The following is a 21,523-nucleotide window of genomic DNA, read 5'->3' on the forward strand; positions in this document are numbered from 1 at the left end:
ACAACATCATTGATTCATTCGTAATTTTATTTACTGGCTATTTTTTTAACCGAAATGTTAGTCATGCTATTACACAGATCACTGATTTTAAAATAGCAATGATCTAATCTCTGTTCGTTCTAGAGAAAATCCTTATAAATTCAGCACCAGTAATGATCAGATCTGCATTCTTTCTCTATCATCTGCAGTCAATGACAATAATAAATAATGTAGAAATTTACTCAAGGTTTGAATGTGGCAATTCTGGACGGATGAAATAACCGTGCCCATTCTGTACATTCTCAAAGAAATATAAATAGATGTGGTCATTGCAAAGAAGTGATTGTTCTTATTTGGAAAATATTGATGATCGAAGAAAAACTTTGGAATGAACACTGCTTAAGTATACTTCTTTTGAAGCACAAGAGTTGGATTTCAATATTTCTATCGTACATTAGCTGACATCTGATCATGCACGCTGAAGCCCTACAACACAACGCTGGCCAAGCATATCATTCTGCAGGTTTAAACAGGATTTATGATAAACGCAGCTCTGTCGTTTATGGACGGCTGTCTTCTTAAATACTGAAATGAAGCAACGCGTTCAAAAATGCAAAACACAACAAAATATATTTCTACAACGTTTAAACTAAAAACGAACTTTTTCAGGACAAACTGAAATGAACATTAGCTATGATCATTTTTTCTTTGCTTGTAACATATTCAGATGACAAATCTGTGTTCAAAACCCCCTTCTTGCTTTCTGTCCTGCACAACATTCACTCTCCTAATAATCTACACAGTACATCGAATAAAGTCAATATCCGCTTATAATGCCATCTAACTCAGGCCAATGGCATTTAACATCTTAAAAATATTGCAAAATGGCATTGTTGATCCTGGTTTTAAGTATTAAGTAGCACATGGTTCGGATTATGAAATACAGCTTTCAAAAACCGACAATAATAAGGTATAGTTGTTAAACTACATAAACCAGAGAATTACTTAACAGGAAACATTGTGAAAACGCTTTACCATGTGCTGGTGTAACATTTAGATAGCACCATCTGTTAAACAGCTTTACAAAACCCTATGAACCAATTCAGTCAATATAATCATCATCTATAATCATTTCTCATCAAATGAACCTGTCGTCCTTCATCAAACATTAGTAACGTTAGTGTTGACCTAAACACATTTTGAACACAGTGTATGAAAATAAATGAAAACATAAAATAAATAAAATTTCTACATCACGAAATGGAAAAATAAAAATAAATAAAAAACAAAACAAAACTGACCTAAAGTGCATAGTTTCACAGCGGTGTGTAAACGAACATCAAAACAAAAGTGCGAGAACCTGCGCGAGCGATTCGACCTCGCTGCTCAAACAAACATTAAACTATGATTTGCTCTATACGAACTATACACACACAAAGTCACGACAAAGTCGAGCATTCAGATTATATTTTAGCACATCAATGCGTTGAGGTAAGACTCCTAATCTGACAATTTAGAAAAGTATTGAACCAGTATTGCTCAAATACAAGAAACCACAGTTTAGTAATGTCCTGGAAATCACGTGCAGTATGTGACGGACGAACGTCCTTCATTTAGCTTGTGTGATTTCTTAATATATTCCTACACTACTGGCAACAAACAACATACAGTCCTTTTTTCTTTTTAATCGACTTGATCTCACAAGAACAATGTCTAGGTAATATTTAATCCCAAAACGAATGGCAGAATATTTTGCATAAAGACAATAAAGGCCATTTTTTGGGACTCTGATGTTGTTTTCATGATAGTTTAACACACCGTCCCCCCCAACATTCACATTATCATAATGTATCCTAATGAATATTTTACTTTTCTCACTACTGTAATACAGTCAATTTTAATCGTTTGACAATTATTCTCTGTTTACATTTGGTTAAAGGCAGCACAACAAATACTGCAAATACCCAGACATGTTCTGTGATATTCAGACATATAATTTCCATTAAGTTAGTGCCGAAACTGTTAGTAAAAATAATAATTTAGTCTACTCTCAGTGTGTTATGAGTCTTGTCCTTCTACAGAGAACTGGTCATTGTAAACCCACAGCACAGATGTTTTCAGATGGCATGTATGGCTAATATTCTCGAGGTCCTCTGGAATTGCTTTAAAAACTACAAAACAACACATTTATACCTAAGTTTACGTTACGTTACGTTTTGTTTGGTGTTGCATGTTGTGTATAGGCACAGGTGATATAGTGCAATCCACACTCTGAATGTCTTATTCTGTCCAGTCCATTTTCTCGACATGTCCATCATCTCGAAGTGCAAAAGCCCATATCACTACATTGAAACATTTAATACTGCAGGAGAGCGTCAAACTCACTGCGCCTCACTCACAGCCCTGTTCTCACTCAGGTCCTCTTTGGTTTTCTGAATGCAAGTGAAGATCTCTTTAAACAGGGCTTTGTATTCAGGCTGATGAAGCTCATCTGCCAGGCAGATCGGCTCTGTGGTTGTGGTGGCGTTTGTCAGCAGACTCCTGCGGCGTTGCACGTGAGCGGTGGGCGTTTGCACGGCCTTGTGGCTGAGGCTGTCTGCCCCCTGCTGGCAGCGGCGTAGCAGCTCATCGTACTTCACCTGGAGCGCGCTGTACTGCGCATCCACTTCGTTCAGCAACGAGATCCCACGCTGCTTCACCACTTGGGCCCGCCGGATACACGTGCGCTCGTGCCCGCGCCGGATATCCTCGGCTCGAGCCCTTCGGACGTGGCTTTCACTGCTGCAGCGCTGCCTCCCATGAGGAGACTCCGCCTCTGGCTCCTCCTCTTCCTCTTGCCCCACCCTTTCATCGGCAGCAAAGAAAACGTTGTCGGGCATCAGAGTGTCTGTTGGTCTCGCGCTGGATGACTCGGAGCGCCACAGCTGGCGTAACTCCTCCACCTCGGCCTCCAGCTCCGCCTGTCGCCGTCGTGCTCCCTCCAGCAGGTTCAAACGTTGCTCCAGCGTGCTGTTCTCCTGCACCGTCAGCTCCGTCTCTCGCTCAGCATCCACTCGACGGGCACGTTCGTTTGCCAGCTGAGCCTTTAGGGTGTGAAGGGTGTGTTGCAGGGTGGAGTTGTCCTCCTCAAAGTGTCTGTCATCCAGCGCAGGCCAGGACTTCTTCTCACGAAGATTCTCACAGCTCAGGTATCTATAAGACAATGAGATATTAAGTTATGTGTTGATTTATAACACAAAACGGTTCTTCAGAAGTCTGGCTAACATTCAATGTGATTCAAATAACATTCAAAAAACTAATTTCTTGTAACTGGACCATTTTAGTTGCACGTTGCAAGGCTGCTATCGAAGGAACAGTATATTGAACTACTAAACTATACTGAACAGCAAAGCCATAATCTGTGTGTAGGTGCAGTAAAACCAACATATTTCATATCTGCAGAGTTTATGAATATTCTTTAAGATATTTCTTCATATCTTAAAGAAATAAAACACGTCAGAAATAAAACAAAGAGGGTGGGAAAATGTCCATAAAAAATAATTATAACTACACAGTAAAGTTTGAGGACAAACTTTATGTAGGCTCCACAAAGCCTGGCCTGAAAAGTTTAACATTAGAAAAAGCTTAATATGTGACATTTTCTAACATGATATTAACAAGTTTAACATGATTTAGCATTATGTTAGCACATTTTAGCACAATGCAAACATGCCAAATTACCCTGATGGCACACAAAGATCTGGCAGACGAGACGTCTATTGGATGTCTGCATTTACATCTGCAATACATACTTTGCTCATATGCAATATGTCTCGTAGACTCCTGCTGTCAGACATCATAAAGACATCTATAAGATGTCTGTAAGATGTTTATGATTTAGAATGGATGTAAATCTGCTCTTTCTAAGATGTTTAGCAGCTGTTTTTACACAGCAGATGTTTTCCAGATCTTTAGCAGATGTCTTACAGACATATGTGGGCTAGCTGGGTAGGCCTATGTCCTTATATATAACGCTAATAACACGTTTTCAAACGATGCTAACACATTTTAAGACAATGCCAACACCATTAGCATTAAGCTAACACATTTTGACAGGATGCCAAGACGTTTAGCATGAAGCTAACAAGTTTTAACATGATGCTTTAAGAATGAAGCTAGCCTGTTTTAGTATGATGATAACACATTTTAACATGATGTCAAGCCAACATGTTAAACAGACCTCAGAAAAAAATGGTAGTGTTATTTTTTTAAATGTTACAATATTTGTAATACATATATCAGAAGGAAACTGTTGATTTTTGCATCACAAGGTCGGTTGCACAATGTTTACTTCTAGTTTCATGCCAGCCCCTTCAACAGAGATGGATTAGATTAGAGATAATTGGATTATGGGTCAAACCAGATTATGATGTCTGGCATTGAAAGCCCTTAATATGCCCAGTCAGCATGTTTAAACACCCCATGTGGAACGAGTGCACAGATCAGATGGGTCAGCCATGTCACAATGCGAAATCAACTTCAATTAGAACAGCATTACTTTAATAAATCAATAACCCAAGAAGCCATGGTTTACAGTGATTTTATAACATCTAAGGGGGCATGACGTGAAGCAGAGTTATTTTATCTGCTAAAATAACTAAACCCGAACCTTCATAGTTCACTTTGTAATGAAGATCTCTGAACATCATCATTTTGTAATAATGTATGCAAATGTATACAAAGAGAGAAGAGAGACAATGTTTCCCATGTTATACTGTATTAAGAAACAAAAGAGTATGAGTGCTTGAGTGAATGAATGTGAATGATACTGAAATTCTTTAGCCCCAGACTCACTTGTCTTGTTGGAGATCATATATTTCTTTCAGGCAGGACATGCTCTGTGAACTGATGCTGCGGCGAGCATCTGCGAGGTCTCTCCTGGACTGGGACGTCTTCAGTTCAGCCACCTGCTTCTGAAGGTTCTCCATATGAGCCTGCAATCCATCTATGGTCTCAGTCAAACTGCAGATAAATAAAGAGATGCATGTTTCAGATCATGTTTCAGGTCAGTGTTCTGGTGCAGGGAGAACTGAACGTACCTCTGGATCCTGTGCTGGGCCGTGCGGTTGTCCTGAGCCAGCCTCTGGTTGCTCTTCTCCAGATCTCGTGCTGCCAGGTCCAGCTGCTCATAAACTTTGGCATGTTGGTCATTCATCCGCCTCAGGAGGTCAACCTGCTTGGTCAAGTACTGAGAGAGGCAATACACACACAATGCATTACTTAAATGTGATCATATAGATTACTAACACATTAATCATCATATACATTTAGGACTATGCTTCCACTAATGTGGACAATAGAAAAGAAAGTCACATTATGAATATTGCAATGATTTTTATGTGTCAGATGTCATAGAGATGTCTAGAAGATGTCAATGATTTAGAATGGATGTAAAACTGCTCAAAAACAGATGTTTTTACGTAGCAGATGTTTTCCAGATCTTTAGCAGATGTCTTACAGACGTACCTGTGCTAGCTGGGTTTTACAGTATATTTGACAATGCCATGATACTAGAGAAGCTTAAGGGATAGTTCACCCAAAAATAAAAATTCTGTCATTTATTTACCATCATATCTTGTATATGACTTAATTCTGTGAAACACAAAAGAAGATATTTTGAGAAATGTCTCAGTGGTTTTGTGTCCATATAATAGAAATCAATCGGGGTCAATGTTGTTAGGTAACTAACATTCATCACAATATCTTCATTTGTGTTCTGCAGAAGAAAGAAAGCCATACAGGTTTATAATGACACGAGAGTGCGTAAATGCATGACAACATATTTATTTTTTGAGTCAGTGAACTATCAATTTAATTGATGTTTTGTGAAATTGTGTGCAGCTCCGAATTACAAGATTTCACAACCAAATACAACTGTGCCAACGTAACTCTGTTCTTTGGTAAACAAGGTTTAAGTACAAGCAGCGGAAGTGTGACTTTATGCTGCAATTGACAAAATGCCATTATCAATTCGGACTACTATAGAAAAACAAAAGCAGAGGTGCAGGACACAATGAAATTAAATAAACAATATTAAGTGTTTGTATATTACCATTTTCTCTTAGTACATTTATTTTTTAGTACATTCATTTACATTTATTTGCATATCATAACATGCAAAGCAGTTAACAAGCTGGGATCGAGCAAATGTGGCATCATGGAAAAGAGCTGACACAGGTGAGGTGACAATTCATTTTTATATCTCACTTTGAGATGAAATGTCTTGTATACACGTTATATATACTTTAAGAAACAACTAAAGAGACACCTATTCCACACTTAAAGGGAGAGTTCACCTAATAATGAAAATTCGGTCATCATTACTCACCCTCATGTAATTTCATACCTGTATAAATGACTTTGTTCTGATAAACACAGAGAAAGCTATTTGGAAGAATGTTAGTCTGGGAAAAAATAGTAGGAACAATTTAATGGCAGTCAATGGTGCCCCAGAACTTTTTGTTTTCCCTAAATTCTTCAAAATATCACATTTTGCGTTCAACAGAACAAAATATACAATATTTTTTGTATACTATAGTGGATGATGTCCCAGAAGTGAAAATTGCTAACTGTCTTCCAAATATATTTCTTTGTGTTCCAACAGAACAAAGAAATGTATACAAGTAAATGAGTAAATGATGACAGAATTTTCATTTTTAGGTGAACTACCCATTTAACTAAGTTTCCCACAATCTAACTTTACAAATATTAAAAACACTTCTATATTGTTTACAGTATCTTACCCAAGCTTTAACTCCTACTTCATTAGGCAAACAGAACTCCATAAATGCTGTTAACTTCTTATCTGAAGATTAGGCTCATGCCAGACAGGGTTACAGTCTTAGAAATAGCACTAGGTCTGCTGTACAGTGTCGTAACCACAGGGAGCAAAGAGGATCAAACAGGAAATCTTGAGTGTCTACGCATTTCCAGCCAAGGGAAAGATTAGCGGAGTTCATACGAGCGCATGAAGCAAGTTACACTAATACTAACAGCCACATTTCTGATGATTTCATCATCATTAGCTTATACATGCATAACATGGATATTCTTAATAATAAATAGGTTATAGTGTGTATTCGTGTATAAGGGAAAGTGTATATTTGAGGTCCTGGTATTTCTTCTTACCACTAGTCGCTTTTGTTTTGCTTCAAGAATTTATGTTAATGGTCCTGAAGTGTGACTATTTCATAATATCATATTTTTTAAAGATGCATAATAATAATAATAATACGTTCACACAGCAGTATCGCAGAACACGCTATCTTTTCCCATAGAAAGTTGATGCAACATTACAGTGGAATGGGAAAGAGCTGAACAACACAGATGTGGATTTTGGGAGGTACAGTATGAGGGGAACTTGAAGTGTCACCTCAATCTCCTGCAGCTGCTCGTGATTGGTGGAGTACATCTGCTTAAGGCCCTGCTCCAGCTCATGATTCCTGTCCAACAGAGTCTTGCCCAGCTCAGCAGCCAAATGCAGATCTGTGTCAAACGGACACAGAGAAGACCGAAGAGTAAACATTGAGAAGTCGTGGGTGCATGATGACATCCTGACGACTTTGGTAGGAATGCTCATGCAGAACCACACACACCCAAACACAGTCTTCAAGAGAGTGAGTCATATGGACAACAGAGTTTCTCACAATGGCTTAGGTCAAAACAACTACAAACTAACTAGAAGACTAGAACTAACTGACTAGAAGAGCATGATGCTGCAGTCATAGGTTTAATTCCAAGAGTGTACGCTACAAACAGTAATGTAAAATATAACTACCCTTATGAAAACTGCACATTTACTATAATAAAGCCATTGTTCTTATTTTACTCTGTCAGTAAGCCAAGAAACTGTAACAAAATAAAACAAGAAAATTGGAGAAAAAACAGCATTAAAAGAAAACTATACCAATGGAAAAAATAAAAATAAATAAAACATTAATTTCCTTTACCCAACTCTCTATAGAGTCGTGTGATTTAAGGTGCCAAATTAACAAAACATATTTAGTATAAAGTGATACTGCACGTCATGTTTAGAACAATACATCCTTTGTGTTGTTCCAGTGTGTTTTATTAAAACATCTAACGTTTCAGCAGTATCGCGTCAGTGAATGACGTCAGAGTGCGCATTTAAAGGTTTTATATGGGCGTGACCTTCATATAGACAGCTCAAACGTTACTGCATTACCTTGTCCATTACCTTTTATTTGCACATTTCTCATTTAGTACACTTAAGATAACGTTAAGATAACGCAAGGCTGTCAACGATTTCACCCGACCTTCAAAAATGTCACTTTTAAGAAAGCATCACCCTTATGGTTAAGGTTGATCAGTTTAAATCTACATTTGTAATAGAAATGTACGCGCATCTACTATCATTTAAGCACGAATATAACTTGAGTAGCTGTCTTAATGAATCTCACCGTGCTCCAAATCCTTCCTACTGTACCACAGCTCCTCTTCATTGTGATCAAATCCCTCTTCTACTATCACGTCCGTCAGCATCTTTACTCCACTTAAAGCTCCAGGCCGACACAATTCAAGCTTCTGTTTCCTTTATCCGGTTATTTTAAGACATTTGTCTTTCTCTGGCGGATAAGCTGGGCGTTCAGCTGCGATGCGCGCCGGTGTCTACAGCAACGTGGCAGACTCAATGATGGGCAGTCGAGGCGATAACAACAAGAATGGATCTCCTCTTTGACCAATAAGGAAGAAGGGGTGGGGCTTTATCGACGTCTTGTCCAATGCTGGCGTGCTGTCGGAATAATTTGGAATACCAGGAAGTGCATGTCAGGAATCAGTATCCACTGTACTGCAATGGAGAAATAAACAAAAAAATTGTGGAAGGAGGATGGAAAACTACTTTTTTTGCTGAATTAATTGTTTCGCCATACTGTTCGACAAGATACGGAAAACAAAACATAGCCGTTTCATCGTCGTTTTTAGGTGTATGATAGTGTTTTGTTGATTTTGGGCTATCAGTATTTCAGCATCATGAAACACTTTGCTCATCCGGCAGCTTTAGCTTACTCCATGACCACTCTCGGCGCTGCCATGATGAACAGCATCTTTAGTTTCTATTATGTGAAACTCTTCTTGAACAAGTACAAAATATCAGAAGGAGCCTTTCATCAGTCACAGGTGAGTTCGGGTGCACTCGGTTTTGAGTTTACACGTTTAGCAATATTAAAGGTGCTGTAACCGAGACAGAAATCAAACTCGTTTTTCTTGGGGACAGTCATGATACACAGACACAGTGATAAACAGTAGGGAAAGGGGGAGCGGCCGCGAATTTAAACCAATTAGAAACCGTTTCTGTCTGTCAATCTTTGTACGTGTACCTCTTTGATGACACCGGATTGGCTGACGTCTTTGAAGGGCGGGGTTTTAGACAGGGGGTGTGTGGTCAAGCAGTCCAGTCCCTCCATGGTCTGAAAACAATGCGTGGCAAAAGTTAATGGTGTATTATGTGTTTTATATTGTGGCCCGGTATACCGTGATGTATCAATATTATATATTCGTATATCATATTGTAGAGGAATGACGTTTTTTATTATATGACAAATTAAAGATGTTCAATTAAACACTCAATATTAATGTTTTATAAATAAATATATTAATGTTTTGGAAAAATCCTTTGTTCAAAATATTATAATGCTGTGAACCTAGTATTGTTTTGGATAGTGAGCTGAGTGCATCACTACACCCCTAAAAGTTATTAAACTGTTGAAAAAATTGTATGACATTGATAAGTATTCCTTTTGACAATATTGAATTTGCAATTTTTGGAGATTTTGATGGTGACCTGATGACCCAATAATCAATTTTTCAGTGAGGAGTAACCTCGCATAATAGTTTTTTTTTTCGATTTTGGTATGAGCCGCCTTAATTTTGTTTATCACACACTTTATAAAGCAACGTAGTGTTTTTTTACAGTCATCTGTTATTGTCTGTACAGGTGGTCTATATGATCTGGAATGCCCTCAATGACCCCCTGTTTGGCTATCTACAAGACAACTCACGCATAGAGTGCTGTGCGCGGCGGAGGCTCTCCATTTTATACGGGGCTCCCCTGTACTGTCTGTCATTCTTGCTAGCATGGTTTCCATGGAGGACGTATGAGGCGGGTGATTGGCTGAGCGGCATACATCTATCTGTGACCCTTTGTGCTTTCGATGGCATGCTGACATTCGTGTTATTAGCTCAGTGTGCCCTCTTTGCAGAAATCTCAGGACACCATCAGAGCAGACTGAGACTGATTAAATACAGCCAGGTCGCATCTCTGGTGGGTTCTTCTAGCGTTCTCTTCAGTGGCCTCATCTCCAAAAACATGGATGACTTTGCAGCCTTCCAGGCCTTCAGTGTGCTGATAGCCGTGCTAGCGTGCGGTTCCATGTTATACACAGGCTTTCACAGCGAAAGTCGATTTGATAGCAAAACCTCGGATACAAATTCCCAGGGTCTTCAGAAACCATTGCTCTCAATGTCATCTGTTCTCTCCATGACCTGGCAGATCCTTACCCACAGAGACTTCCAGCTCTTTGTAATCATGAACTTTTTCCAGGTCTTCATGGTGGCTTTCTGCAATAACTTCACCATTATTTTTGCAGAGCATCTCATTCCTCAGGATGTCTTGCCAACGCTGGCCAAGAGCGTCATGTATGGAGCAGGATTCATCTGTCCTCAGGTGCATTATCATTACTAATATCGTTCATATTGAGAGTTGGGGATTTAGACAGTGAAAACAAACAACCAAATCGGCATCAAGACATTAGCTTCTTAACCATTTTATTTTTGCTCCACAGTTGTTGGTTTTGTGCAGCCAGAATCTTCTCGAGAGGTTTGGCTACTACAGACTGATTCTCATCACCTTCTACGTGGAGGCAGGAGCTGCTATACTCATGCTACTTTTGGGTCCAAGCCACTACTATTTCCTTGCATTGTTCCTCACTGGTAACATGTAAGAAAGGAAACTCACAAAGGAAGACATTCTAGTTATTTTTGAATCCTTGACTCTATCAAAAAAAAAAAAAACGTAAATATGGATAAAATTATGGCATCACTTCTCTAGCCCTCATTTGTTTCAGCCACATTCTTTAAAGCAACACTATTGAACTTTTGCTCACAGCTTCCCCATGTGATTGATAAACGCAATTGTCTGTTACCAGTGTTGTAAATAATGTCGCTGTATAACCTCACCCGTGGGCAGCGTGAATTTGTTTACAACGCTGATGGAACCGGCGAATGCAGAAATGTCGCTTGGAAACCATATCGCTCTCTTCAGCAGGCAGGAGATGGGCGGGGCTGCGTGTACTGACCCGAACACAGAACTTATTTTAAGGTCGAAAAACTACAAAGTGTTGCTTTAATTTTCTTTCTTTTTTGAAACACAAAGGAGACTTTGGTAGAAAATAAGGATCTTTTCTACGTATTGAATTTGGATGACTTTTACTGTCAAGCTCGAAAAAACACAATAACAGTACAAATAAAACTAGTACAACATTAATCTTTTGATAGCTTTGTGGAAGAAACAGACCAAAAATTTAAACATTTAAAACACTTTTGCATGATCAAACTTGTCACTTAAAGCTTGACTTGATGCATCAGGTGTAATGTCAGTTTGGTCAGATGCCAATGGTTCTCCTGTGTGATAGTAAATATAAGTGAAAGTATATTAGATTTGAGAGCTATGGTGTGTTAGATTTTCTGACTAAATAATAAAATGATATTTCACCAAAAAAAGTCATTTAAAACCTGTATATAACTCTTTTTTTGACAAAAGAAGATATTTTGATAAATGTCTCAGTGGTATTGTGTTCATTCAATGGAAGTCAGTGGTGTCCAATGTTGTTTGGTTATGAACATTTTTCAAAATATGATCCCGTCAGATCACCAATTGTGTTTCACAAAAGAAAAAGTGAAAATAAAGGTTAGAATGACACTAGAGTTTATGAGCGATGACGAAAAATTTTGGAGATTAAATATTTATTTAGTGCTTAACCAAGAGAGTGACTATAGCAGTGGCGTGTTCAATAGCCATTATTTATTTAGAGCTGGATTTAGGTATTACAGTCTTTACTGGTGAACAATTGTTTAAAAAATCTAGAGCAGTTTATGTGTTTTGTGCTTGTTAGTATGTAAGGCATTCTTTCATAGATGGTCTTAAACTACCTATTTTGTTTTTCTAAAAAAAGATGCTGTTTTGTTTTTCTAAAAAAAGATGCTGTTTTGTCCCTGAATTAAAGGGTCCTGGTTCAGGCGGCCTTCAGTCTTTTCAATTTGCCACTGGCTGACATCATTGACTCTGACCTTCAGAAATACAAGCGCAGGTAATGCATTCGGCCTCTTTCTTCGACTGTCTGCATACTATGATTATTTAAATAACTGATGCGGTTTACATTGTTTCTAGTTCTCCTCTGTCATCTATGGTGTTTGGGACCAATGCGCTTTTCACCAAGCCGGCTCAGTCTCTGGCCCCTATGCTGGTCGTGTCCATCCTGAACCAATATGGCTACGCAGAAATCAAAGATGCTGGGAAAAATGCAGACCCAAGGTAAGGTTTAATATCTAACATTCAAACACAGTTTTTTTCGTGAGGCATGTTTGTAAAAGTGTCCTAATTTAACTAGGCCTGGCAAACCGCCCCTACTGTACAGTATACGGCTCATTGTAACTACCAATATAGTGCCTCCTCTAGTGGTGAAAAAAGTGCAATGCATTTAAGAAAATATTTCCCTCTCTTTTTCTAGTACTCTTCAGTCCCTGCACAGCACCATGTTTTACCTGGTGTGTGTGGTACCATTGTGTGTCACAGCTCTGCAGGTGCTTGCATGGAGGCCATTCTCCATACGAGACACACATACCTTGGACTCTAAGTATATAGATGGATGAATCTGAGCTCATTTTATTGTGTCTGTATTAAACTTTAATGTGCAAAACTTTGCACTATACATTTTGATTCTTATTCAAAACATGACAGACTTAAGCAGTTATTTATAGATAAATCAGGTGCCAGGGGTCTATGTTTGTTGGTTTTGAGGTTTGTGTTGTTAGAAGTGTTGGTGGTCATCTTATATGGGAATTACATGGGAATTCTTTGAGGAACATTGATTAGATTTACAGAAATGTAAACTTGTCATTTATGGATACTGATGTATACTGGATCCAGTTTCCAACAGTAGTTCTATTTAATACTTGACTAAAAATAGAAATGAAGAAGAATAGAGATGACTTTATTTTTTATAAGAAGAAATAAAATGTGGATGCATATGAATATCAGTTATGTAGGAAATCTTTTGCCAGTCAGTGATACAGGTTAGAGGTCATACACAAATGTCTGACCAGATTCAGAATTCAAAAGTCTTTTGAAGTGTTGCGTTATATTTTTTCATAAGACATATCTTTACTGTAGCACAAAAAGGTGCCAGGATGCTTTTTAAGCTGCTGTGGTAATATTATTTTTCATTTGGCAATCGGATGACAACTTCAAAATGGAGTTAAATAATTAACTTTTTCTTAAAAGAAAAAATTATGAGTATAATTGAATTGAGTTTTTACCAAAGCTGGAAAATAAATGCATAAACATATTTTTTTCAAATGAGTTGAACTATTTTGTTAAATTTTACATTTCCTGATATGACACAATTCATTTATTTGTCTGGTTGTTGTTTTTCAATAAATCTGGCTTTATGCTAAAACACTGTGTGATACATTATTATTGTGTGGATTTACAATCTACCTTTATTAATATGTATATTGAAATTAAAAAGCACGAGATCTTCCAAGCGTAAAAGGATATAATTTCTCAGTTTTTTATACCAACACTAATGTTTATAATTATATGCTGTATGAATAAAAAAATATTTGTCATGGGTCAAGGTGCTTGACTTCTATTTACACGTTTATTTACAGCATTGTTATGTTTTGTCTTTAGTGCTTCGCTCGACGAAATTACGTTCAATACGACTTTTATTTTGAAAATAGCCACATTGCGTCACAGTTACCGATCGCCATGTTTAGCCGGATTCACACAGTTAAAAATGAAAACTCCCTTGTCCTGCTGTCGCCAGTAATTTAACTCCTTTTACATTTGTTTTAGACCAAATTACTTTTTATAAAAATGTCGTGCCTTTGTATAATGTCACGTGTGTTTGTGTAGTTGAAGGAGGATTTATTTATCGGGTAAGTGCTTTTGAATGTTTCATTGACACCTGATTAGCTTTAGCCAGTATAATGAGTCAGTCTGATTTGAGTTCATGATTATAAGTACCAATCTGTGAAACATGGCAAATAATGCTCGCTACATAAATTATAAACCTAACTGAATATGATTATGTCTCATAATAATTTATTTGCGCATATAAAACATGTTTTACTGAAATAAACAGTATGTTTGTGTATGAATTCGTGACATTGTTTTGATACACCTGTTGTAACATCAATGTATTAACATTATAATTTTTGGGGTTAACATTCACACCTGTCACCTGTTTTTATTTTTATTTTTCAAAATACAGAAAAGTCATAAATCAAACGAATAAAGAAAAGAAAGAAAGAAAGAAAGAATATGTAGTAAATGATATTTGACCTTAAAAATAAAGCCTTTTTAGGTGTCACTCAATTCAGTGGATTTGTATAGTGATTTAAACATTACGTATAGATTCACAGCAGCCTTACAAAAAAAACAATATCACATTACAAATCCTACAGAAGGTCAAGGACATTATTTATAATGTTGGATAACCCCAACAGTTTACAGTTCCTGTAAACATTCAGGAGTTTGTATCAAACACCTGATTTTTTAATTGATTTTATTGTCAAGCCATCCTTTTATAGTTAACATACTATAATAATCCAGATAGATCCATGTTGACATATTCAGTAATCTTGTTTAAAATCTTTCAGTTATGGACCCTCTCAACCAGGTGGATGTCATGCACCTTCAGGGGTCTCGTTCTTCAGTATTAGATCTATCAATGAGTTGCAGACCGAGTCCTTTAAAGACAAACGCAGTGAAGGCTTTGAATCTGGTCAAAAAGTCAAGCTGGCGTGGCATTACGTCAGGGAGCAACAAAAAAAAAATGTCACAACGTCGGTCGGATAGGTACGTCACTCAGCCTTGCAATCCAAATGCACCTGATCACCAAGAATCAGCATCACAACGTCGTGGGTCAAGGGCTTCTGGCGTGTCTTCCCGGGACCCCTGCTCTTTACCTTTACCACAGATCAATGGTCAGTCATCTGTCCATGTGTTGGTGGATGATGATGAGGATTGTCGTGTGGAAATGGATGATGTTTGGATGCAAACAAAAAAACTTTGCAAGAAAACAGATTCAAGCACATTAGGAGATAGGATGGCGCACAATGGATTAGAAACACATCGACAACACATTGTAAACAGTTGTGCTGAAACCTACTTAAGTGACACTGTGTCGGTCATGTCACAGACTAAGGGCTCATCACATTTACCTCAGGACACCAATGCTGCAGCGTACAGGCGACTTTCCACCAGATCAGCAGTTAATCAAACTGCTGTGCAGACTCTTGAATCCCAATGTACCAGCGCTAAAGAAACATCTCCATGCTCAGTTCAGTCCATCTCTAGTGATGATGACAGTGACATTGTTGAGGTGCCGGTAACCAACTCCAAATGCAAGACGCCTCCGAACTGTCGCTTTGAAATTAGGAGAGTTATAATCAATGACATGCATACAAATGGACGTAATTCCTCCACAAGCCAGGAAGTTGACAGTGACGGTGAAACGCTCAACTCTCCCAAAAATGTGAACAATGTCCCTGTGCTGGATGGACCAGATTTTAAAGCCCAGGATGTTAAGACTGGATCAAAATCCAAATCGCTGCTGTCATGGATGGAATCGATCATGATACCAATCGTCCCGCAGGACAGCGATCAAGACACAAATCAGGCTTTTCCCAAACTCTTCCCTTCTACGTCAGAAAACACAAGCATCCTGAGGTCTCCACCCAGTGGGGCATTGTCTTTGACATCCAGGCAAGCACGGAAGACTCCAGCCACAAACAGCATGAAGCGATCCAAACCCAGGCCCAAACAGAAGAAACCACCAGTTTCATCGGGCGGCAAGTCGGCAGCGAGCACACCCAAAAAAAGACGCCGCAAACCTTGCTTTTCCGGGACTACGTCCATGTTTTCTCCTCACGAACCGGAGATCAAACTTAAATATGCAAACCTTAAAGAGGACAAGAAAGATGCTAAGGGGGACGAATTTGCCCCGTACATTCACATGGAGTTCTCGTCCTGCACAATCGTCAACTTTAGGGACGAGGATGATTTTGCATCCAAGAAAGGGCAGCAGCCGACCGTTTGTGGTGTTATTCCAACGACTTCTTGTTTGCAGCTGGGACGTGTTGGCACAGATGACAGGTTTCACGTCAGGAACATCTGCTCCCTGTGTGGCAGGACGGCCAATTGTGAAGGTCTTGGGGATTTACATGGGCCATACTACCCGAGTGGAGTTCGGCCTGTCTGTAAGAACAACAGCAGTCCCCCTGCTCAGAGACAAGAGGGCAGCGATTTAGACTCTGTCTATAGTTTAGAGGATGGTGTGGCTCAGGTTATCAAATGGACAGATATGTCATCATCTAGACGGCAGAGAAGAGAGAACTGTGTAGAGAAGGATGAAGAGTCTGGTGTTTATAGTGAACACTGGATACACGGGGACTGTAGCATTTGGTCTGCAGGTGTCTTTTTGGTTAAAGGAAAACTGTACGGATTGGGGGAAGCCATCCGGTTGGCGCAAGGAATAGTAAGTCAATAAATTATGTATTATTGTTTTATTAAATAAAAATCTATGAACATGTTTTTTGTAAAATAATAATTTATCAATTGTTATTTTTAAATCATCAAAAGGCAGTACAATAAATTCAACAGTGTTGTGTTACTTCTCTGACTCATTTTTAGTTGCCAGAAATATGAATATGAAAGTAATGTTAAAATATTAAAAAAAATGATTTGCAAAAAAATGTGTTATTGCAAATTGTTTTGCATAAAATAGAACTAGGACCAGTACTTGATAGTTTTTTTTTACGTTTCATTTATCTTTTTTATTAAAGAAAAAGTGACTTTGTCTTTGAATCTTCTGACCGCGAAGTTTTCTTGTTTGGTTGAATTTTTTGCAGGTGTGCTCACACTGTCACAGAGTCGGTGCCACATTGGGATGTTTCTTCAAAGATTGCCCAAATAAATATCACTTCCCCTGTGCCCTGCAGTCAGGTAATGGTCATCTGTTTACTTTACCACCACTGTCCCTTCATACCATTCAAGTCACCATTCAAAGCCAAAAGGTTATCAATTTGTTTAACATTTAATTGTTTGTAATACACTGCCCGTCCAAAAAAAGTCACACACTAATATTTCGTTGGGCCGCCTTTAGCTTTGATTATGGCATGCATTCGCTGTGGCATCGTTTCGATAAGCTTCTGCAATGTCCAGAATGTCTATTTTTCCCGTCCAGAGTTGCATTCATTTTTCGCCAAGATCTTGCATTGATGATGGGAGAGAAGTGGACTCTGTGGTGGCCAATCCATGTGTGAAAATGATGTCTCGTGCTCCCTGAACCACTCTTTCACAATTTGAGCCCAATGAATCCTGGCATTGTCATCTTGGAGTATGCCCGTGCCATCATGGAAGAAAAAACCCATTGATGGAATAACCTGGTCATTCAGTATATTCAGGTAGTCAGCTGACCTCATTCTTTGGGCACATAACGTTGCTGAACCTAGACCTCCAATCCAATGGGAGGCTCTTACCTTTTTGCTTAGTTAAATCCTGGTGGTGACTTTTTTTTGGACGGGCAGTGTATGTATTAAAGTTGTTTGTTCATTGTGTAAGAGCATGTCATTGAGGTGCTTTAACACCCGTGTCACGACTCTGACACTCAGGCTGCTCTGTGAATTATCTCACTCTCATTTTTACACTGATTCATGTGTCATGTGTTAACAGTTCTAATGTATGAAATCCTATTTAATTTTCCACAGACTGTGTACTCAGTGAGGAAAACTTCACGATAAGATGCTCTAATCACAAGGTGACTCTAAGATACGGCTTATAGTTTACACTGTTGCTTTAATGTCTTGCACTGGTATAATCTTCAGTGTTCGTTCATGTCTTTTTGTTTCAGAATAAATCCTCCAGACTAAGTGTGAGCAGACTGAAGAACAGATGACATCTGGGAGGCAATGAAATGTCTTGGAAGGTGTGTTACCTTGGAAAGCTCAAAATGAAATTGTTGAAGGTGGCATTATGGATAGGAATAGTTCACTCAATGAAAATGTGAAAAAACGAGGCACTTACAGTGGACATTCACAGGGTCAGACACTGAATGCATTGTGTTTTGAAAATGTGATCTGTGTGATGTAATTACTTACCCTGGTTTGACCCTGTACTTTCAATCAAGATAACAGCAGATAGGTACTGAATTGAGTTGAGTGCTGTTGAAAAACTGGTTTCCTCACATTTGACTTTATTTTAGCCTTTACTTGGTGTCAAAATAACAACCGAAATTGAGATAACATGAGTCTGTTGAAAGTCAACCTTTTTTCCACATGACATTACTTAATGACCGATGAAAATTTTTATTGGTTTTTTCATGTTTATTCTTCCTTCACAGGTAGACTTCATCAGACATTTGTTTCTCTGACTTTGGAGTTTACACATTTTTATTTGATTTTATTCTTCTAATATTTGAGTGTTAACATCATGTACTCTCAGGCAGATAATTGTTCAGAACATGTTCTCTGTCTGCCGCTGCCTTTTTGTCGGGTCGAGAGGTTCCCTCAGACAATGCTGGATTCATTTTTTTTTTATTGCATTCCATTGCATTTTGGACACTTGAGATGTATTCAACCTTTGGAGATTTTTAAATCTTCACTGAAGTTTCCGTAAGGCCAAATATCTCCTCCTGATCTACTTCAGACTGAATCCAGTTAAGCGCTTTACAGCATTGTACAGTGAATGGATTTAACTAATGAAAGCATTACTTGATTTAAAATAAAAACACAAACACCACACGTACATTGAGCTTACATGAACTCCAATGGCTCATTTCTCATTTAATATGTAACATAAACTGAAGGAGTGATGTCAGCAGGTGCTGAATGAGATGCTTGTCCTAAAATGGTACCGTATGCACTATTATGTGTATTTATTTCTATTTATGTCTAATGCATATGTGTATATTTATTTTGAACTTGAGACCAAGACCAGGCGTGTTTTGGCACCTGCAGTAAAGTAACTTTATCATTTGATGTGGGTAACGGCTACAGGGTTAAATATGGATCTGATTTCAGTTTTCAATTTCAATTGTGGCCGAAGAATCGAGGATCCACCTTGTCTGGAATTTTGCATTTCACCTGATGCCTTGTGATGTCTCGTTCTGTTTTAATAAACGTTTTTAATCTACATTCCTATGATTGGGTAATGTGTTACTGCATCCTGTATCAAGTGTTCATGTTAATTTGTCCTGATGGTGGTGCCAGAAGTTCAACACCAGGCAAGCTCATGTAATCATGTGTCAGAAACATTTTACACAGAGGCATGATATTAAATGATATGTGCTGTTGTGTAGACCCAAACATTATAATCGCTAAACTAATGCAATACCATAAAACAAAGGCGTTAGCTAACAAAATTAAATATGTTACCATAGTTTAGTTTGGAGTTAATACTTTTAGACCAACATTGGCCCAGAAACACTTCCTGTTTCAGTTTTTTAACACTACACAAACATTAAAACAATTCAACCAAACAGCGAGCACACGCACAACTGTAAGACGTCTGTTAAAGATCTGGAAAACATCTGCTGTGTAAAAACAGCTGCTAAACATCTTACAAAGAGCAGTTTTACATACATTCTAAATCATAAACATCTTACAGACATCATATAGATGTCTATATGACATCTGAAAGCGAGACGTATTGCAGATGTAAATACAGACGTCAAATAGATGTGTCTGCCAGATGTGATGTGCTATTTAGGAATGAATCAAACATTAAATATGTAAAAGTTAAATAAAAACAAAATAACTGATAGAGGAAGTGCTTCTGGCCGAGTGCTTTTTGTTTACGTTAACTTATTGATTTTTTACTGAAATGTTGGACATGTTGAAATGTTTGGAGAAGTTGAATGTGACATCTATGTGTATAGACTTTTCTGTAGCGCATTTTTTAGAGCATGGCGCTAGTAATGCGGTCATGGGTTCGATCAAAGGCATTGCACATGCTCAGATACAAATGTATAGTATAATGCAATGTAAGTCGCTTAGGATAGAAGCGTCTGCCAAATGCGAGTGTGAATATCTATGTTTGCTAAAATGTTTTAAGATATTTTTAAGTGCATTGCTAATGTTAAGGTTTTATGGAAGTTTTTTTAATTGTTTTGCCATTTTGTTTAATGCACTTTTTCTAAACAAACTTGTTTTAAGACGTTTTTAACATTTTACTATGTGCTTAGAAGGAGGTTTATAGTGTGTACTGGGTTCAAAAGTATTTGGATTTTTGTCTTCTAGTGAAAGTCAGTGGGACTTTAAAAACTGTTTACTGTCAGTCAAGTTAAAATGATAAGATGTCTTGAAAAAGAAAAAGCACTCTTGTCCTCAACAAACGGCACAATTTAAGATATCATTCATGTCTGTAGAACAAATTTGTGCTAGAAGAGCTTTACACAATTGTGTATTTCACTGTAAAAAACCCAACTCAAAAAAAGTTCAAACAACTAATTTTGTTGTGTTGGTTGAGCAAAAGTCCATGAAAAAGTTCACAGAACTTCTTTTAATAAGTTCATTCATTGTAACCAAACATTTTCTTCATTAAATTAAAAATATGAGTTGTGTGAAAAATTCTTTGCAAGTTCACTCAAAAAGACCTCTATAAATGTAAAAAATTGAGTTACGTCAATGTACAATGAACAAACAAGAGTTTGAAAGTTCCCAAGATGCACTGCAGCATGTTCAATTAGGTGTTTCTTATTTGTTTTTCTTTTAAAGATTAGTGTTTTAGTTCTTGCTGGAATAATTTATGCTTTAATCTTGTTGTTATTGTTTGTTATCTGTTGTGTTTAGAGTTTTTTTAATGAATGATGGTTTTTGATTGTTACCATGGTTGAGGTTTGTGTGTTCAATGTTGAGGTGTAAGTGCTTGTTTTTATGAAGACCCAACTAACTCAAACTGTTCAAGCAGTTGTTTGATCAAAGTTTATTCAAATTGTATTAAAAGACAAAAATATTTGTTTATTTTTAAATAATCAATTTATATTCTTTATTTATGTTCAGCCAACAAAAATAATTTGGTATATTGTTCATTATGTAAACTTGACTATGTTGTGACAACTAATGACTTAAGCATACTTTTTTTTGTACCTCTCAAGAAAACTAATAATCCTAAATTACCTCAATTAATTATTTTTTGTATCTCCAATTACAGTACTTGTTTTAAATCAGTACAACTAATAATCCTGAGTTATCCCAATGAATT

General features: G+C 37.6%; 3 protein-coding genes across 4 annotated transcripts; 2 read left to right on the forward strand and 1 right to left on the reverse strand.

Moving 5' to 3' along the window:
* Positions 1-13: 13 nt before the first annotated feature.
* cdr2a (cerebellar degeneration-related protein 2a) lies at positions 14-8,669 on the reverse strand. Its single transcript, XM_057346391.1, has 5 exons — positions 8,439-8,669; positions 7,391-7,503; positions 5,058-5,206; positions 4,813-4,980; positions 14-3,171 (listed from the first exon to the last, which is right to left on the reverse strand). Exons 1-5 carry the CDS (start codon positions 8,518-8,520, stop codon positions 2,361-2,363), a joined length of 1,323 nt encoding a protein of 440 aa, XP_057202374.1. The 5' UTR covers positions 8,521-8,669; the 3' UTR covers positions 14-2,360.
* Positions 8,670-8,797: 128 nt separating this feature from the next.
* mfsd13al (major facilitator superfamily domain containing 13a-like) lies at positions 8,798-13,704 on the forward strand. The gene is made up of 6 exons (XM_057346390.1): positions 8,798-9,156; positions 9,974-10,702; positions 10,821-10,975; positions 12,261-12,344; positions 12,425-12,568; positions 12,765-13,704. The coding sequence occupies exons 1-6, from the start codon at positions 9,010-9,012 to the stop codon at positions 12,904-12,906; spliced, it is 1,401 nt and encodes a 466-aa protein (XP_057202373.1). The 5' UTR covers positions 8,798-9,009; the 3' UTR covers positions 12,907-13,704.
* Positions 13,705-14,034: 330 nt separating this feature from the next.
* Positions 14,035-19,455, forward strand: si:ch211-165g14.1 (uncharacterized). 2 transcript variants are annotated; one of them, XM_057345889.1, is made up of 6 exons: positions 14,035-14,196; positions 14,920-16,799; positions 17,173-17,266; positions 18,031-18,080; positions 18,174-18,248; positions 18,663-19,455. In XM_057345889.1, the coding sequence occupies exons 2-5, from the start codon at positions 14,922-14,924 to the stop codon at positions 18,216-18,218; spliced, it is 2,067 nt and encodes a 688-aa protein (XP_057201872.1). In that variant the 5' UTR covers positions 14,035-14,196; positions 14,920-14,921; the 3' UTR covers positions 18,219-18,248; positions 18,663-19,455. The 2 variants fall into 2 exon arrangements, with proteins under 2 accessions (XP_057201872.1, XP_057201873.1); XM_057345890.1 differs by having other exon boundaries at positions 18,667-19,455.
* Positions 19,456-21,523: the final 2,068 nt, after the last annotated feature.

This window comes from Triplophysa rosa, linkage group LG11, assembly GCF_024868665.1.
Source record: "Triplophysa rosa linkage group LG11, Trosa_1v2, whole genome shotgun sequence".
Classification (NCBI taxonomy): Eukaryota; Metazoa; Chordata; class Actinopteri; order Cypriniformes; family Nemacheilidae; genus Triplophysa; species Triplophysa rosa.

Bases quoted from the DNA above. Each gene is read 5' to 3' on its own strand.
- mfsd13al (XM_057346390.1), top strand. From the start codon at position 9,010: ATGAAACACTTTGCTCATCCGGCAGCTTTAGCTTACTCCATGACCACT. The intron at 9,157-9,973 runs GTGAGTTCGGGT...TTGTCTGTACAG, and splicing joins GAGCCTTTCATCAGTCACAG to GTGGTCTATATGATCTGGAA. The intron at 12,569-12,764 runs GTAAGGTTTAAT...CTCTTTTTCTAG, and splicing joins GGGAAAAATGCAGACCCAAG to TACTCTTCAGTCCCTGCACA.
- cdr2a (XM_057346391.1), bottom strand. From the start codon at position 8,520: ATGCTGACGGACGTGATAGTAGAAGAGGGATTTGATCACAATGAAGAG. The intron at 7,504-8,438 runs GTGAGATTCATT...CGTTTGACACAG, and splicing joins TAGGAAGGATTTGGAGCACG to ATCTGCATTTGGCTGCTGAG. The intron at 5,207-7,390 runs GTGACACTTCAA...TGCCTCTCTCAG, and splicing joins AGCAGCTGCAGGAGATTGAG to TACTTGACCAAGCAGGTTGA.
- si:ch211-165g14.1 (XM_057345889.1), top strand. From the start codon at position 14,922: ATGGACCCTCTCAACCAGGTGGATGTCATGCACCTTCAGGGGTCTCGT. The intron at 16,800-17,172 runs GTAAGTCAATAA...AATTTTTTGCAG, and splicing joins TCCGGTTGGCGCAAGGAATA to GTGTGCTCACACTGTCACAG. The intron at 18,081-18,173 runs GTGACTCTAAGA...TTTTTGTTTCAG, and splicing joins TAAGATGCTCTAATCACAAG to AATAAATCCTCCAGACTAAG.